The sequence below is a fragment of the Microcaecilia unicolor genome, chromosome 2 (genome assembly GCF_901765095.1).
Source record: "Microcaecilia unicolor chromosome 2, aMicUni1.1, whole genome shotgun sequence".
NCBI lineage: Eukaryota > Metazoa > Chordata > Amphibia > Gymnophiona > Siphonopidae > Microcaecilia > Microcaecilia unicolor.
The window spans coordinates 440,634,472-440,653,792 of NC_044032.1; the positions used below are offsets into that span (position 1 = coordinate 440,634,472).

Genomic DNA, 19,321 nt, shown 5'->3' on the forward strand with positions numbered 1-19,321 from the left:
AATATGGCTTTGGCATTCTTATGTAAGACCTGGGTCTGTCACATGTGACAAAAGAAATAATATGATAAAAATAATAAATTAAGGATGACCCTAGGAATATAGCTCATGCCATCTGTACAGTAGCACTGGCATAGGCTCTCTCAGGCACACTTAGCTCCTTTTCTGCATTACCTACTCTTTGGTTATGTGCTTATTTGTAGGATAAGCAACATAAAATCAATTTTACTGTTCTGGGATCTTGCCAGGTACTTGTGATCTGGACTGGAACTGTTGGAAACAAGATACTGGGCTTCATGGACCTTCAGTTTCTCCCAGTATGGCAGCACTTATGTTCTTGTATTTTGGGACAAGTTCCTTACTTAAATCTCCCATGTGGAAACTTCTTCCACAATGCCCTTTTCCCTGAAGAAAGCATCTCTACTAGGATGCAGAACACCAAAATAAGTACTACAAAAGATAATGAAGAGAATTCCCTTTAGAACCAAAGTCCAAAACACATAAGTATTGCCATACTGGGAAAGACCAAAGATCCATCAAGCCCAGCATCCTGTTTCCAACTGGGCGCAATCCTGGTTACAAGTACCTGGCAAGATCCCAAAACAGTACAATACATTTTATGCTGCTTATCCTAAAATAAGCAGTGGGTTTTCCCCAAGTCCATTTTAATAATGGCTTATGGACTTTTCTTTTAAGAAGCATCATTTTAAAACCCCGCTAACTGCTTTTACTACATTCTCTGGCAACGAATTCCAGAGTTTAATTACACATTTTGTGAAGAAATATTTACTCCAATTTGTTTTAAATGTATTACTTTGAAGCTTCATTGCATGCCCCCTAGTCCTAGCATTTTTGGAAAGAGTAAATAAGCGATTCACGTCTACCCATTCCATTCCACTCATTATTTTATAGGCCTCTATCATATCTCCCCTCAGCCATCTCTTCTGAAAGCTGAAGAGCCCTAGCTGCTTTAGCCTTTTCTCATAGGGACGTCGTTCCATCCCCTTTATCATTTTCATCGCCCTTCTCCGTACCTTTTCTAATTCCACCATATCATTTTTGAGATGCGGTGACCAGAACTGCACACGATATATCTTTCCCACAATGCTATGTATCCTATGAGAGGAACAAACTTTCTTGGATTCCTAATCAGTAGACAAAATAACATCTGGGATGACTACCATGTGCTAGCCAGCAGCCATATGAGTCAGATTTAGGTGAAGTCATTCCTTACACCAATACTGTCTAATAAAAAGAAGAAGTGCAACTAGATCAAAACATCTAAATCAATAGAATGAGAGTCATATGATTGATAACATACTTTTTCTGAAAGGGAGTAGGACTCACTTTCAACATTCTTCAGCAATAGTAACAGTAAAAAACATCCTTACTAGAAAGCAGGGCTCTTCCAATAACACACTAAAGGGATGTGTGAAATCTATAAAAGCTTTTTAGACTGTGCAAACAGATCATGATGTAAGAAGTGAGCTGCATTTAATAATGGCTGCTGAAAGCTTCCAGGAATTTCTGGAACATAATCCTTTCCTAGTGACAAGGACACTTGTAAGACTCCAGATAAGCAGAAAATGAAAAGTGCCTGTTAATAGTAATGCCCAAAATAAGCACGCTTTTATCCTAGATGTTATTTTGTAGTCTGATTTGTTAACCTTATTATGTTATTAGCTGAACAGAATGGCTTTATTAGCTTTGTGTCTGTGCTGCAGTGTTGGAGCTCATGATAAAGGCTCAAAGTTAATGCTTGTGGCTACCAAGGAACTGTGGTACAGCCAGATTGGGAATACTCAGGGCCAATAAATACACACAAATAATGGGAGCAATTTCCAAATGTCATTTAGACAAATGGTTCTTAAAAACTGCTGCCCACCCTTCCTGCAAGTAAAAGCAGGCACTGATTGTTCTTTGAATTTGTGTGGCTGTCAGGATCTATTGTTTTCCTTTAATTGCTGCTGCTCTGTGGTACCCCCTGATGCTGTTCTAGGCAACAGTCTAGTCTTGTCTAATGGTTGGGTTAGTCCTGCAAGCACAGGGCTCCAAGTGCAATGGTGGGGGGAAGGAATCCTTCAAGGCTGGTGGGGTAGAAACATCTACTAGCAAGTCCAGGAAGGATAAGCTATCCTTTATGCTCCCTTTTCCCCTGAAAAGCTCTGCTACTTACAAGGTATACATGAATAAAATGAATGCTTATAGCAGTATTGACCCAGCAGGCCTTGGATCTCGTTGAACTCAATCAGCTATAAAACTCAAATCAGCAGAAAGAGCTCCGGAACACAGACTTAGCTTGCTGCATGAAAAGGAAAATACCCCCACCCCAGATCATATGGTTGATCTTGGCTGGCCATCACCAAACTGGTTCAGGTTGCTTACGGTCCAATCATTGATGTAAAATATTTCAGGCATATGCGAATTAGAACTGACAAGAAATGTGGTGTTGGGTGAAGCCTATTTCTGGGAAGGAAGCGGGTTAAGCGCCAAACAAAAGCCATCTTTCCTTCCATTATGCTCCTCGATACCTTTTCCTTTCTTTCTTTTTTTGCAAAGCTTAAGAATGTCTTGTTTGAGCTAAAGACCGGATATGAGCCATCCCACTCCCCCGCTGCTCGGCTTGTTTACCCTTCACCTCCCTCCCACTACGTTCTACGCCTCCTCCCGCTGGAACTACCTGAGTATTAGCCCCGCCCACTTAAGGAAGGCTGCCTGATAGACGGTGACAGCATGGCGCGCGACTCTGGGGTAGTAGCTCGGCTGCTCGGGCATTGTTTTCACCATTTTGTGTGATCCAAGAGGAGTTACGTGGTTGCCTTGTTCCCACCTGAACCGGTGAGCCGGGCGGGGAAAAGGGCGTGCTTTGTGACGTCACGGCCACACCTGGAAAGAGAGAGGGAGGGCAATGATGAGAGGGGCATGGCTGGTGGTGCAGCATTCGGAGGCTCTGGCGGATCTGTCGCTGTTCGTACCAGCGGGCGTGTGGGGGAGGCAGTATGCTGCTTTTTGCACCGGAAGAGTCTTTTGGCTCTGATTGCTCCCTTCCTTCTTTAAAAATGGTTCCGATGGCCCGGTTTTCCTGACTGATAAACGTATCTTGTCTTTCCCGGGTTGTTCTTGTCCTTTTTTTTTTTCCCTGGAACCTGCTGGATTGTGATATTCGTGCCGCCTGATTTCTTTCTGGAGAATTGGAGCCCCGAGGCGGGGGGGGGGGGGGACGGAAGCATGAAGGTGGTGGTGAAGAGGTGGACGCTGCTGCGCGGCCGGACGATGAGCCCATGGTTGTGGCTGTTCGTAGGCTTTATGTTGCTCCCCGCTTTTCTATCTACAGTTCCTCGGACCACGATCCCTTTCCAAGGTAAGAGCGGGTGGCGAAAGCGCTAGCTGCTGAAAAGAAGGGAAATGTGTTAAGGCTGAAATGACCCGGCCAGCAGGATGGTACCACTACTGCATAAGACGATCTAATGTAAGGCTCGATGCACGCCCTAAAGCGCGAGGGCTGCAGGCAGCCAGCATATGTTGTTACATTGTTACAAGTTCTGCACCAATGTAGTGTAAGGCTGAACGCTGGTGTGCCGAAGGGAGCTCCAGAGAGTGGTTTACCTTGTTAACTATTTGATAGTAACTAGGGTTATGAGTAAGGATTTAGTTTCTTGTATGCCCCAATTATATAGTTATATGTGCAAAAAAAAATATGCAGCCATAAATTCCACAACATGCCTGATCTGCAAATAGGAAATATATCGGACTGTGTAACTACAGACCCATATGAAAGTTACTGCTGGTGTGGAGGTATGGTTGTATCCCACAGTGCATATTACCACAGTAGTATCTTTTATCTGTGTCCTAAACTCTAGCAAGTGATGTTATCTAGTCCTTAATATTTCAGATGCCCCCCTCTCTCAACCCAGTCATCTGTGTAGCTTAACATATTTTTTTCCATTGCTATGACTTAATAAAAACAGAAATGTAGAATAATGAAGGCACATAAAGACCATTTGGCCTGTCTCGTTTGCCCACCCATGCCATCTACTCTCTTACTCCCTTAGGCCCTGATGCGCAAACTTAAACCTGGGTGCTAGAGGCAATTAGCGCCGTACTGGCACCCACGTTTACCAACATAGAATGTTCAGAGGGATTTAGCACGGGGAAACAATGAGCATGCCAAGCATTAGTGCGGATAGCAAGCAAATGAGGTAATTTTGTATTCCTTCCCAATGCTCAGAAAAGAGCGCACAAATCAAAAATGCCTTACTGCTGTAAAAAAAATAATGCCAAGTCAGAGCAGGTGTTAGAGTGCTGGAAGAGAGGATTTCTCATGATTCTCATCCTCCTCTCATGATTCTTTCTGCAAAACCTACCGGTTTTGACTGTTTTTAGAAGCAGAAGGAAGCCCGTGCAAGCCCTTAAGTTATGATTGTGAGAAAGAGGAGCCAGACACACATTGGTGTCTTTCCTGCCATGCAAACAAAATACCCAGTGAAAGCACAGATTGGCGTCTTTTTCCTATCTCTAAACATATGCGTCCAAGCTAAAAAAACAAAAACGCTTATGTTTAGGACACAGAAAACAGATGCCAATGTGTGCTTCTTGTTTAGGTTTTACCAGGCGCATGCGTACAGGAGCCAAACTTACCATGGAACTCATCTGTGCTTGCGCCAAGTACAGTCCTCCCAAATGCGCAACACTGTGAGCACGCCTACATTTACATCTGATTAGTGCTGAGCATTATTTATATATTTATTTGGATTATGCTCAAACCTTTTTCTGTAGTGGCTCAAGGTGAGTTACATTCAGGTACACTGGATATATCCCTGTCCCTGGAGGGCTCACAGTCTAATTTTGTACCTGAGGCAGTGGAGGGATAAGTGACGAGGAGCAGCAATGAGATTTATTCTTCTGTGCTGTTACAGTGGTATTTTTACAATGCTATTTGGAAACAGCACTAGAGTTTTGAGCATTGGGGCCTTAGAGATCCTATGTACTTCTTCCAAGCTTTTTTGAATCCATATAGTTTTCGTCTCCACTGGGAGGCCGTTCCACGAGTCTGCCACGTTTTCTGTGAAAAGGGATTACTGCAGAGTCTGTCTCCTTTCAACTTCGTCCTATGCTACATCTGTTTTCCAGAACTTCCTTTCAATTGAAAGAAACTCGCCTCCTGTGCATTTATGCCACAGAGGTATTTAAATGTATCTCTCTTATCCTCCCTTTCCAACCTTGCTTTCAGATTATAGATATTGATATCTTTAAGTCTGGCCCTATATGCTTTATGAAGAAGAACACTGACCATTTTAGTATCCACCCTCTGGACTGACTCCATTCTGTTTGCCTGTTTATACCTTTTTTGAAGGTACGATCTCCAGAATTGTGCATCATTCTAAATGAGATCTCACCAGAAATATAGGGATATCATTACTTCCTTCTTTTTCCTATGGGCTATTCCTCTCCCTATGCACCCAAGCATCCTTCTAGCTTTCATTGTTGCCTTTTCTACCTGTTTGGCCATCGTTAAGGTCATCACATATGATCACACCCAAAGTCTGCTCCTCTTTTGTGCACAAAAGTTCTTCACGCCCCTGCACTATAACGTTCCCTTGGGTTTTTGCAGCCCAAATGCATGGCCTTGCATTTTTTAGCACTGTCTTAGCTGCTAAATTCCAGACCATTCTTAAATGTTCGCTATGTCCTTCCTCATGTTATCCACACCACAGAATAAGTGTAGACCTTCCTCTATTTGTAGCTTCTTACTTTTCTGGACTTCCAGTTTAAACTGTGAATCTTAATTCACATTTCCCCTTTTATAACCTTCCCCTCCATTTTAACCCCCATCTATTTAGCTAATATCCAGCTGCAGCCTGCCTGAGGACCAGGCCTCCGACTCAGGTTTCCTGCACAGCACTACTGAACAGGTGGTTGTGGCAGGGCTCTTCTCCAATTTTAATGAACATGTATATTTCATTGATCTAGAGGAGTGGAAGTCTGTCAGTTGTAAGAAGTAAATGAATTAAAGGCCAGTCGCCCTTTCAACCTAGTGGTAAAAAACTTTGATAGGGCCATGCTGCTCGATTTGTCTAATAGCCGGCTTGGTGATCAGAGAAGCAGGTTTTGGGATCTGACAACCAAGGGGAAAGTCTGGATCAAATCCCATTTGCTCATCCTTGTGATCTTGGGCAGGTGAATTAACCTTCCATATCCTTGGGTATAAGAATTAGATTGTGAGCTCTCCAGGGACAGGGAAATACAGAATGTACCTTGAATTTAACTCGCCTTTAGCTACTGCTGAAAATGTGTGAGCTAAATCTAAATAAGTTGTGAAGCTAGGGTTCAAATTCCGCTTCTCTCACTGATGTTCTTTGGGGCTTTGGGCAAATCACCTTGCCCTCTATGCCTCTGGAATAACTAACTTACAAAAATGTGTAAATATCTGTATGTAGTATGTAAACCGCTTTGGTTGCACCACAGAAAGGCGGTATATCAACTATTTAATAAACATATCTTGAAATAGTGTATATACAATTGATCATAAAAACATCCATTAACTTAGATTGTAAGGCCTCTGGGGACAGGGAAATGAGGTGAGTTGATTTTGGATTTGGAAAAGGTGAGTAATGAATCCAAATGCCAAATAATTTAGTTACTTAATATTTGCGTCTCTTTTTTGTAGGACTTGAGTAAGTAGTGCTCTGTGAGGCCCTTATTAAATGTATTGCTGTTATGCTTGGTTTATTGGCTCTTTTATCAAATCAGTTTTATGTAATACTTGGGCCCCCTTATTGCACTGAATATTCATTTAAAAGATTTCATGTCATTTTGCCTTTGTATGAAAATTGAGTGTCTGGTCTACAGCAGTGCACAGATGTGTTGTGCACTATGACTCGGGCTGAGTGCAATAGGTATTAATTTTGAGGGTAGCATACACACGTTCAATGCATCCACATCTAATTGTCCTGCTATTGATTTCTGCAGGACTGCTAAATGTATGCAGCACAAATTAGAAGTAAGAGTCAGGAGGTATCCAGTCTGATTTGCTATGATCTACTTGTAGCATAAAACATAAACAGGACCCACAGTTTGCTGCAGAAACTCACAGATTTTTGCCTCTTGCTGAAGAAACAGGGCAAACTGCATCCGACCTTTAATTCACAATTGCTGCTTCCTTCCCTGTACAGAGGCTGGCATGATAAAGCTGTGGGTTAGAATGGTGTACTATGCTTCAGAGCAGTACTAATGGTGTGAAAATTTAGCTTGACCTAAAAAAAAATGGTGTGCTGATGTAAAATACAATGCAAGCTACTGCACTAATCTGCAGCTGTTTGTTGCATCAGGAGTAAGTGTCTTCTTTCTGTCAGTGTGTGAGCTGAGATTAGTTTAAGCACTGGCAGTGAGGGAAACAGCACAAAAAAATAAAAAGCCCAGTCCTCTATTCCCAGCCTGCCAAAATTCCCTGGTGGCCCACTTGCTGCTCAACATGAGAGAGCCTCCATGCTGCTGGACCAGACCCCTCTGAGGAGGAGTCCAGCACATTGTTATTGGTCAGTCTGCCTGATTGCCTCCCTTACTGGGAAACCTTGCCTCTGCCTTTCTCCTATGGCAGAGTGAAAAGTTGTGTGTTTGTGTGTGTGTGTGTGTGTGGGGGGGGGGGGGGGGGGGGGGGGGGGGGGGGGAGGGGGGTGGAATGGTGGGTTGCAATGGTAAAACTGGGGACAAGTTAAGAGGTTGGAGGTGATAAATTAAGGAGTGGGAAAGACTACAGGAAGTAATGGGAGGGAGAAATGGATAAGAAAAGAGGCACCACTGGGAGAGAAGAAATACTAGATAAAAGAAATGAGAGAAACATGGAAAGTGAAAAAGAAAAAAACTTGAGAGAGAATGGAACCCCCCCCCCCCCCCAAATATAATCTAGAGAACTTTGAAAAACCATTTTATTCCCTGGGGGGACAATGTTTAAAGCATATATAAAAATGTAAATTTATGCAGAATTTGTAAATGCTTTCTGTAGCAAGTTAATTAAATTTGCTGATGACACAAAGTTATTCAAAGTCGTTAACTCGCGACAGGATTGTGAAAAATTATAGAAGGACCTTACGAGACTGGGTGGCTAAATGGCAGATGACGTTTAATGTCAGCAAGTGCAAGGTGATGCATGTGGGAAAACAGAACCCGGATTATGGCTACGTCATGCAAGGTTCCACGTTAGGAGTTACGGACCAAGAAAGGGATCTGGGTGTCGTCGTCGATAATACACTGAAACCTTCTGCTCAGTGTGCTGCTGCGGCTCGGAAAGCGAATAGAATGTTGGGTGGTATTAGGAAAGGTATGGAAAACAGGTGTGAGGATGTTATAATGCCGTTGTATCGCTCCATGGTGCGACCGCATCTTGAGTATTGTGTTCAATTCTGGTCGCCGCATCTCAAGAAAGATATAGCAAAATTGGAAAAGGTGCAGCGAAGGGCGACTAAAATGATAGTGGGGATGGGACGACTTCCCTATGAAGAAAGACTAAGGAGGCTAGGGCTTTTCAGCTTGGTGAAGAGACGGCTGAGGGGAGACATGATAGAGGTATATAAAATAATGAGTGGAGTGGAACAGGTGGATGTGAAGCGTCTGTTCTCGCTTTCCAAAAATACTAGGACTAGGGGGCCTGCGATGAAATTACAGTGTAGTAAATTTAAAACAAATCGGAGAAAATGTTCCTTCACCCAACGCATAATTAAATTCTGGAATTTGTTGCCGGAGAACGTGGTGAAGGCGGTTAGCTTAGCAGAGTTTAAAAAGGGGTTAGACGGTTTCCTAAAGGACAAGGCCATAAACCACTACTAAATGGACTTGGGAAAAAATCCACAATTCCAGGAATAACATGTATAGAATGTTTGTGCGTTTGGGAAGCTTGCCAGGTGCCCTTGGCCTGGATTGGCCGCTGTCGTGGACAGGATGCTGGGCTCGATGGACCCTTGGTCTTTTCCCAGTGTGGCATTACTTATGTACTTATAAGCTGCTTCATGAAACTAGAGGCTTGGAGCAGAGATTCCTCCAACCTCAATCAAGTGACAATCGTGTGTTTCTCTGAATCTTAAGAAGTGGGTGTGTTCAGATTTAGAGGTTTGAATTTGCCACAGGCCTCAATTTAGACATATGCAGCTGCCTAGGGCATAAGATGCTCAGGTCAGTTTATTTTAAAAAGCTATGTTCATGTTCCAAAGGAGTGCCACTGTAGCTTTCACTCGCCTCCATGCTGGGATTTGCTGTTGGGTCTTGATTGTGGGTGCCAAAATCTTAAAAACATCCCTGATTCTGCAGCATGTCTTGTGTTTGGACCTACAGGTATTTTCTGGTCCTTTTGTTTAATAACCCCGCCCACATGTTGCCTGGTTCTGTGTGGTGTTGGAAGAAAGCAGAGTTGAAATGGCAATACCTTAAACTGTCTTGCTATTGTCTAGGAGCATTTCATGCTTCTGTATTCAAGGAACTGTGAAACACAGCCCAGGGCCACTCCTTGGTTCTCAGGTAATGAAGGTATTGTGAGAGTCTGGGCTGTTCCTTGTTAAACCTTTTAGTAGATAATTAACCAGTAGCAGGATGCATTTGCTAGTGCCTGCACAGTTGAAAAGCTGCAGAGGGAATGGGGAAATAGGAAGCCTGTTGGATGATATTCACAGAGCAGCCCATTTCAAGAACAAAGGAGGTTTGAGAGTACCTGGGAACTCTAGAGGACAAGAAAGTGGCAGGGCAGCAAAGAATGAGATCACACATGGTGGACCCCCATGAGAGAGTGACGACATCTGCAAGGTTCCTCACTTGGGACTGCTAATCGGAGCCCTTTCTTATACTCAATAATTAGTTAATGATTAACTCTCTAAATGAGTGCCTTTGTGGCTCTCAAAATTAGAGGTATTTTGTGTAGGGCTAGGGTATAGGGAAACTGCAGTCCAGCTTGTCTTAAATCCATATCAATATGGAAAGAAAATGCTATAGGGGTTTAAAAGGAGAGCAAGGGAGGGAGGTTAATACTTTCAGGAGCTGCAGAGCAGTACAGGTGGTTCTGCCAGAGGAGCTGATGAAGAAAGTTACCCTGGGCAGAAGTGCAAAGACCTCTCAGTAACTGCGCACAAGTTTCTGGGTGCACGATACACAAAATGGTTCTGTGCAGAAGCTAATTTGTGTGGTGGACATCAGTGCACAGCATATTAACATGAATGATAATGAGGGTATTTGCTATTCTGCCACGATGCAGAGAAGCATGTAGAAGACTTTAAGGCGAGCACAATGAAGAGGTGTACAAGGGTTAGTTGAGAGGATTTAATGATGATTTTTTTTTTTTTTTACTGCGAGTATGTGTTCTGCAACTTTTAAGACAGAATGGGCAATGATAGTTTTGTGCACAGGTTCAAACAGAAACAAATTGTATCTGTACATGAACTAAAATATTGTTCTGTGCATCAGTATCAGCTTTGCAAAAATTTAATGTGCAAGAATGTTTTGTGAGGCTAATATTTATCCATAGAATAATATTTTGGCACATCCACAGAAATGTGCTGATGCTTTTGGTTTTTCTCGGACATGTGCACAAGTGTTAACTACCATCTACGCAGAACCTTGTGTGCTAATCAGGGTAAGCCTGTTGGATGCACATGCACAAGTTCTGCATGCTCCAAATTTGCTTACTGGTGGAGAGTATTTTGTGCGTAAATTCGCGGTAGAAGCCGTGCACTCAGCCATCGGCATTCTGTATCAACCCCAGAGTCTGGAAAGAATGCTAGTGGGAAGCTGCTTGGGGGTTGGTGATAGGGTCACGAGGTTCTTGCATACAGGTGTCTTGAGCCTAGGAATTCACAGGGTCTGGCAGAGGTAGTCAACAGGGCCGCCGAGAGACCCAGCTGGGCCCAGGGAAGGACCAGAACACTGCGCTCCCCCCCCCACACACACACTTGGACCGCTGCTGCAGCAACTTGTGCCGCCCACCCACTTTCTGATTGGTGCTGTCCTCTCCTGCTCCACATGCGGTTCAGGACCCAGATGATTGCATTAACGTGATATTGCATTAATACAATCATCCAGGTCCTGGAAGGCACGCAGCAAGAGAGAGACCAAGAGAAGACAGACCCGTCCCAGAAGCAGACAGGAAGAAGCTTGCCTGCACTGGGCCTGGGCCCACCCCTCTCAGCGGCCCTGGTTGTCAACTCGGACAGCTCCTGTAAGCCTTCTTCCAACCCCTTGCCCCTAGTATGCCTCTAGTCCCTTGCCTATAATTGCTCCCATCACACCTCATCTCTCTGTTCCCTACCAGCTCTGTTATGTAAACAGTGAAACAATACTGCCCCCACCGCTATCAGTGAATGTGGGATGGGGGCTGGTGCACTCTCTCAGCCCCCAAGTGCTGTTTCGAATTTCATGCCAAAACAGGAAGCTCAGGGGAGAAGTGGCCACTGTACAATGAGACTTTGATGGAAGTGAATGCAAGACGTTGACAACCACTAATGATGGCGAGTCTCCTGTCAAATGCAGCAGATAGGATTCCTGTATACAGTGGAGGCAATATAGTTGAGCCTGGTGTGGGAAAAGAGATGTTCCATATCATCATGCTGATCAATCCATAGACTGGTGGGTTGTGTCCATCTACCAGCAGGTGGAGATAGAGAGCAATCCTTTTGCCTCCCTATATGTGGTCATGTGCTGCCGGAAACTTCCCCAGTATGTTCTCTATCTCAGCAGGTGGTGGTCACACACAGCAGCAGCTCTGGCTAGGTCTCCAAGCCTAATTTTTAGGTTTTGTTGAGTACCTGGGGTTGAGGGCTCTTCTTGAGCAAGTGCAAACCTGGTGGTGCCAGGTCCCTCCTTTTCTCCCCCCTCCCGCTGGCTCCGTTTAATAAAAAAAAAAAAAATTTGGACGTCCTTAAGGGCATTTATTTCAACGTTATTTTAAACGTTTATTGCAGCTACTCACTGGGACACCAGGTCGTTACAGCTCGGAGCGAGAAGCAGGTAATTTTTACCTTTTTATAGCGGGCAGGGGGTTCCCCGATCGATCTCCACGTGGCCTATGGCATCGGAGGGCGAGGGCGCGAAGCATCGCTCCCCGGACCGCGTGTGCGCTTCTAGCAGGGATGCGGTGGTCTTAAAGTCTGATTCGCCCTTGTTGGGTGTCAGTTTGGAGGCCGGTCAGTGTCCCGGGTCTTCCTCCGGTGCGGCGGTTTTTCCCGCCATAAACGCCCATCCCCCGCTGCTCGCCTCCGCCATCTTGGCCGGCCCTCTGCTCGGACGGCTTCTTCTTGGGCCGCCCTTGAGCTGGGAGACGTTAATGCCATGGCCGCCCTTGATTTGGGCGACGGCAAAAAAGCGGCTAAAGTTAAGCGCCAGTTCTTCCGCGCGGCTCCTTCGCGGAGTGTCGCGCCAGGACGCCATCATGGATGCGCAGCATGTTTCTCCCCCGCTCTTGCGAGCGCCGGTTGAGGGTGCGTCTAGGGCTGTGGCCCAGGCTGCTGAAGTGCACAGTCTGGGGGGTTTCTCCCCCGAGTTTATTTTGCTGCTGCATCAGGCCTTCTTATGCAAAACGCTGCCCCTTCTCCCTTGTCCGATAAAGGGGTTGAGGCCCCCGGAAGTAAACGCCCTCGGGTGGATTTCCAGGCCTTAGAGGACTTTGTCTCCTCGGATGTAGATGAGGGCAGTGTATCTGAGTTCTCCCAACGGTCCTTTGGGGATTCCTTGGAGGAGACGGATTCCCGCTCGGATGGAGCGGATGACCCCTCTGCAGCGCGGCTCTTTCGCTCAGAGGATTTGCCCAACCTGTTAGTGCAGGTCCATGAGCATTTGAAGATTTCCTCTCCAGAGGACGTCTCTCCCTCAGCCCCTGTTGGCTCCGCCATTATGCTGGGGACGAAGCGCCCGCCTAGAACCTTCCACGTGCATGATGCCATGCACACCTTAATTTCGGCTCAATGGGATGTCCCGGAAGCGAGCCTCAAAGTGGCTAGGGCTATGTCCCGCCTCTATCCTTTGCCTGAACGTGAGGCCTTTATTTGGCCTACCGTGGATTCTTTAATCACTGCGGTGACTAAGAAAACGGCGTTGCCGGTGGAAGGTGGCACGGCCCTAAAGGACGCCCAAGACAGAAGATTGGAGGCGGCCTTAAGGTCGTCCTTCGAGGCAGCTGCCTTAAGTTTGCAGGCCTCAGTTTGTGGCTCCTATGTGGCCAGGGCGTGCCTGACGATTGTGCAGCGGGCTTCCCCCTCGGATCCTTCCTTGAGGGCTGATTGGCCGGCCCTGGAATCGGGCTTGGCCTATTTGGCAGACTTACTGTATGATGTCTTGAGAGCCTCGGCTAAAGGTATGGCTCAGACAGTCTCTGCGCGACGGTGGCTTTGGCTGAAACATTGGTCTGCTGACCACGCCTCTAAGTCCCGCCTGGCTAAGTTGCCTTTTAAAGGCAAGCTGCTCTTTCGGGTCGAGCTGGACAAAATTGTGACCGATCTCGGCACGTCTAAGGGCAAGAGGTTACCAGAGGTCAGGGCTCGGGCCAGTGCTTGCCCCGGTAACTCCAGAGGACGGTTTCAGGAAGCCCGTCGGTACCGTCCGGGCAAGTCGGGCTCCTCTGCCCCCTCTTCCTTCAAGAGGAACTTCTCCCCCAAGCAGCATTCCTTTCGCAGAGACCGCCATCCCGGAGGTGCGCCCTCCGGTCCTCCCCCAGGGTCTCGTACCCAATGACGGGGTCCTGGTCCAGTGCAGATTGGAGGACGCCTGTCCTCGTTTCTGGGCGAGTGGACCAGGGTAACTTCAGACGCTTGGGTGCTGGAAGTCATCAGAGGCGGCTACAAGCTAGAGTTCTGCCGACCCTTAAGAGACGGGTTTGTACTCTCTCCCTGCAAGTCTCCGGTCAAAGCTGTGGCAGTGCAGCAGACCTTGGACAATCTCATCCGCCTGGGTGCGGTCGTTCCGGTGCCAGAAAATCAGCTTGACAAGGGACGTTACTCCATTTACTTTGTGGTACCAAAGAAGGAGGTTCTGTATGGCCTATCCTCGACCTCAAAGGGGTCAGTCGGGCCTTGAAAGTTCGGCGCTTTCGCATGGAGACTCTCCGCTCTGTTATAGCGGCAGTGAAGGCAGGGGAGTTCCTGGCATCCTTGGACATCAAGGAAGCGTACTTGCATATTCCCATCTGGCCTCCTCATCAACGCTTTCTGCGTTTTGCAGTCCTGGGCCGACACTTCCAGTTCAGAGCCCTCCCGTTCGGGTTGGCTACTGCTCCGCGGACCTTCTCCAAAGTAATGGTGGTCATCGCGGCCTTCCTGCGAAAGGAAGGAGTACAAGTCCATCCTTATCTGGACGACTGGTTGATCCGAGCCCCCTCTTATGCAGAGTGCGGCAAAGCTGTGGACCGGGTGATTGCGCTCCCTGGGGTGGATCATCAACTGGGAGAAAAGCCAGCTGCGCCCGACTCAGTCCCTGGAGTATCTGGGAGTTCGATTCGACACCCAAGTGGGCAGAGTGTTCCTGCCGGACAATCAGATTGTCAAACTTCAGGCTCAGGTAGACCAGTTCCTAGTAGCCTCTCTGCTTCGGACTTGGGACTATGTGCAGCTGTTGGGCTCTATGACGGCCACGATGGAAGTAGTGCCCTGGGCCAGGGCTCATATGAGACCACTACAACACTCTCTGCTGCAGCGCTGGACTCCGGTGTCGGAGGATTATGCGGTGCGCCTTCCCTTGGACCCAGCTGTGCGCAAGGTGCTGAGCTGGTGGCTGAAGACAGACAAGTTGTCTGCAGGGATGCCTCTTGTGACCCCGGAGTGGATTGTCGTCACAACGGACGCCTCTTTGACGGGCTGGGGAGCCCACTGCTTGGGAAGGATAGCGCAGGGGCTCTGGTCTCCTGCAGAGGCAGAGTGGTCTATCAACCTCCTGGAACTCAGAGCCATTCGGTTGGCGCTTTTGGAGTTCCTCCCGGTACTGGCGTTGAAGCCAGTACGGGTCCTGTCGGACAATGCCACGGCTGTGGCCTATGTCAACCGCCAGGGAGGTACCAAGAGCGCCCTTCTAGCCAAGGAGGCCATGAATCTATGCCAGTGGGCGGAAGCAAACCTGGAACAGCTGTCAGCGGCCCACATTGCCGGAGTCATGAATGTCAAGGCGGACTTTCTCAGTCGCCATACCTTGGATCCCGGAGAGTGGCAGTTATCGGCTCAGGCATTCTTGGTCATCACGAAGCGCTGGGGCCAGCCGAGCCTAGATCTGATGGCGTCATCGGCCAATTGCCGCACTTTTTCAGCAGAGGACGGGACCCTCGATCTCTGGGAGTAGATGCTCTTCTCCAACAGTGGCCGACACAGGAGCTTCTCTATGTGTTCCCGCCCTGCCCATGTTGGGCAGGGTACTAGACCGGGTGGCAAAGCATCCGGGCCGGATAATCCTGGTGGGTCCGGACTGGCCCAGACGTCCCTGGTATGCGGACTTGATCAGGCTCTCAGTGGACGACCCTCTGCGGCTGCCAGTGGAGCAGGGCCTGTTGCATCAGGGTCCCGTGGTGATGGAGGATCCCTCTCCCTTTGGTCTTACGGCCTGGCTATTGAGCGGCAGCGTCTGAGGAAGAAGGGTTTCTCAGACAAGGTCATCGCCACTATGCTGAGAGCGAGGAAGCGCTCTACTTCTACTGCTTACGCCAGGGTTTGGCGTACCTTTGCAGCGTGGTGTGAAGCAGGCTCACTTTCTCCCTTCACTGCTCCAATTTCTTCAGTGCTGGCGTTCCTGCAAGAAGGTCTGGAGAAAGGCCTGTCGCTCAGTTCCCTTAAAGTCCAGGTAGCGGCTCTGGCTTGCTTCAGGGGCCACCTGAAGGGTGCTTCCCTGGCTTCGCAGCCAGATGTGGTACGTTTTCTCAAGGGAGTTAATCACCTGCGCCCTCCTCTGCACTCAGTGGTGCCTGCGTGGAATCTCAACCTGGTGCTAAGAGCCTTGCAGAAGCTGCCTTTTGAACCCTTGTCGAGGGCATCTCTGAAAGACCTGACGTTGAAAGCAGTCTTTTTGGTGGCTATCACTTCAGCCAGAAGAGTTTCCGAGCTCCAGGCACTCTCATGTCGAGAGCCTTTTCTGCAGTTCACTGAGGCAGGAGTGACTATTCGCACAGTGCCTTCCTTCCTGCCCAAGATTGTTTCTCGCTTCCATGTGAATCAGCAGCTCTGTCTCCCTTCCTTTCGTAGGGAGGACTACCCAGAGGAATACTCTGCTCTCAAATATCTGGATGTGAGACGAGTCATCATCAGATACTTGGAAGTGACCAATGATTTCCGGAAGTCGGATCATCTGTTTGTCCTGTTTGCAGGTCCTCGTAAGGGTCTGCAGGCTGCTAAGCCTACAGTGGCAAAATGGGTCAAGGAAGCCATTGCAGCGGCTTATGTGGCCGCGGGGAAGGTGCCGCCTATTCAGCTGAAGGCTCACTCCACTAGAGCTCAGGCGGCCTCGATGGCAGAGGCCGGGTCCGTCTCCTTGGAAGAGATATGCAAGGCGGCAACTTGGGCATCGGCCCATACCTTCTCCAGGCATTACCGCTTGACTGTGGCTGCTCGGGCGGAGGCCCGGTTTGGAGCTTCAGTGTTGCGGTCATGGATTTCGATGTCCCGCCCTGGGTGAGTACTGCTTCGGTACATCCCACCAGTCTATGGCTTGATCAGCATGATGATATGGAAGGTAAAATTATGTATCGTACCTGATAATTTTCTTTCCATTAATCATAGCTGATCAATCCATAGCCCCTCCCAGATATCTGTACTGTTTATATTCTGGTTGCATTTCAGGTTCAAGTTTAGTCTTCAGTTCCTGTTCAGGAGGACTTCGTGTTCAAGTTTTTTCAATTGGATTCTTCAAGAGTTGAGACGAGTTTGTGTTACAGTGAGCTGCTGCATTCCTCTCCCCTCCGTTTTGCGGGGCTGGATTGAGACATAAATTCTGCCGGCGTTCCCTCCCGCTTCGTGCGGCTGTAGGGCAGCTTTGTACCCCTCCCGCTTCGGCGGTGTTAGGGTCAGTCAGCTCCTCCCGCGGTTGCGGTTGCAGTATAAGCCAGATCCCCCCGCATCGGCGGGGTGGTGTCCCTCCCCCTCTCCGCGGGGATGAGCTGGATGGATTCCCCTCCCCCACTTGTGTGGGGATGAGCTGGGTTAATTCCCCTCCCCCGTTTCGGCGGTGGTGAGCTGGGCAGAGTGTCCCTTTGTGGGTGTAATTCTCTAAGTGCTGAGTCCTGCGGATGGAGCTTGGATATCGACATACTGAGGAGTTTCCGGCAGCACATGACCACATATAGGGAGGCAAAAGGATTGCTCTCTATCTCCACCTGCTGGTAGATGGACACAACCCACCAGTCTATGGATTGATCAGCTATGATTAATGGAAAGAAAATTATCAGGTATGATACATAATTTTACCTTTGCTACTACTACTACTTAACATTTCTAGAGCGCTGCTAGGGTTACGCAGCGCTGTACAGTTTAACAAAGAAGGACAGTCCCTGCTCAAAGGAGCTTACAATCTAAAGGACGAAATGTCAAGTTGGGGCAGTCTAGATTTCCTGAATAGAGGTATGGTGGGTAGGTGCTGAAGGCGACATTGAAGAGGTGGGCTTTGAGCAACGATTTGAAAATGGGCAGGGAGGCTGCCATTGTATCACTTCATACACATCATAGAGAGATACAGAGGAGAAGTTTCAGAAGGAAATTATGTTCTAGCTCTTGGGGTCAGTGAGGATACCAACTGGTGATATTTAACTGGTAAAGCAGGGCTTCTTACCAATGGTGCCCATGGAAGAAGTCAAATGGGGTGCGAAGAAGAGTCTTGAAATCTGAGTCAATTTATTGACACATTCTAAACAAAGTAAAGGCAGTTAGTAGTAGTAAAATTGTAGTGCAATTTTAACGACATCTTAAATAGCAGTTAGAGGGATATGTAGCTGTCAGTAGTCACTAGTGGACTTGTGGTTTAGGAAGAGAGTGTGAGGGTTTCATTAAGGGATGTGAGAACCAAAAAAGTTTTAAGAACCCCCCCTGTTCTGAAGAAACAAAAGGGGAATAGTGTCTTCTAATGTTGGTCTGTTGGTTTAAAAAGCAGTCAAAATAGCTCAGACAAGAGGAAGTGAGCGGTAAACGGGGGAACTAAGTTCTCTGTCACTTTCGTCTCTACTTGATGAGCAGTTTTTCCTCCTGACACGCTGAAGTGCATCTCATTAGTGCAGGAAGATTTGTGGTTGCTCATAAGGTATCAAACAAGTCCTTGTTGCAGGTTTGCCCAGTTAGAACATAAGAATAGCCATACACTGGGTCAGATCAATGGCCCGTCTAGCCCAGTATCCTGTTTCCAACAGTGGCCAGTCCAGGCCACAAGTACCTGGCAGAAACCCAAATAGTAGCAACATTCCATGCTACAGTGGCTTCCCCATGTCTGTTTCAATAGCAGACTATGGACTTTTCCTCCAGGAACTTGTCCAGAACTTTTTAAACCCAGATAACCGCTTTTACCACATCGTCTGGCAACAAGTTCCAGAACTTAACTGCTCTTTGAGTGAAGAAATATTTCCTCCTATTTGTTTTAAAAGTATTTCGATGCAACTTCATTGAGTGTCCCGTGGTCTTTGTACTTTTTGAAAGAGTAAAGAATCGATTCACTTTTCTAAAGGAGGAATTGTAGGTTAGTGTTAGGCAAAATAAAAATATAAAAAGCAAATTTTAACAACTAATCTCCATAGTCTTTTCCACTTAGTTTTGAAAGCTTTATACCACAGCATTAACAGATAGAATCTAACAAGCACTGCAGGATCTAGTTTAGTCTTCCCACCCACCCCTAGGACAACTCTTCAATGGACTTTTTCAAAAGCTTTCTGAAAATCTAGATACAGTACATCAAACGGCTCACTTTGATTGACATATTTATTCACACCTTCAAAGAAATGAAGCAAATTGGTGAGACAAAACTTCCTTTGGCTGAACTCATACTGACTGTGTCCCATTAAACCATGTGTTCAATAATTTTATTCTTTATAATAGTTTCCACTATTTTACCTGGCACTGAAGTCAGACTTACTGGTCTGTAATTTCCTGGATCACCCTTGGGACCCCTTTTAATAATCGGTGTTACATTGGCCACCCTCCAGTCTTCTAGTACTACTGATGATTTTAATGACGGGTTACAAATTACTAGCAGCAGGTCAGCAATTTCATGTTTGAGTTCTTTCAGTACCCTGGGGTATATAAGTACATAAGTACATAAGTAGTGCCATACTGGGAAAGACCAAAGGTCCATCTAGCCCAGCATCCTGTCACCGACAGTGGCCAATCCAGGTCAAGGGCACCTG

At 47.2% G+C, this 19,321-nt stretch overlaps 2 protein-coding genes across 3 annotated transcripts in view; one reads left to right on the plus strand and one right to left on the minus strand.

Moving 5' to 3' along the window:
* Window positions 1-2,387, minus strand: part of M1AP (meiosis 1 associated protein) — a 128,076-nt gene extending 125,689 nt beyond the window's left edge. Inside the window, 1 exon segment of the mRNA XM_030192535.1 lies at window positions 2,326-2,387. The gene's annotated coding sequence lies outside the window, so the exon portion shown is untranslated.
* Window positions 2,388-2,766: 379 nt separating this feature from the next.
* SEMA4F (ssemaphorin 4F) overlaps window positions 2,767-19,321 on the plus strand; it is a 257,897-nt gene continuing 241,342 nt past the window's right edge. For both annotated transcript variants that reach the window (XM_030190860.1, XM_030190861.1), the window contains exon 1: window positions 2,767-3,358. In XM_030190860.1, coding sequence (XP_030046720.1) covers window positions 3,226-3,358 — 133 coding nt within the window. In that variant the 5' untranslated portion in view covers window positions 2,767-3,225. The remainder of the gene's footprint in view (window positions 3,359-19,321) is intronic.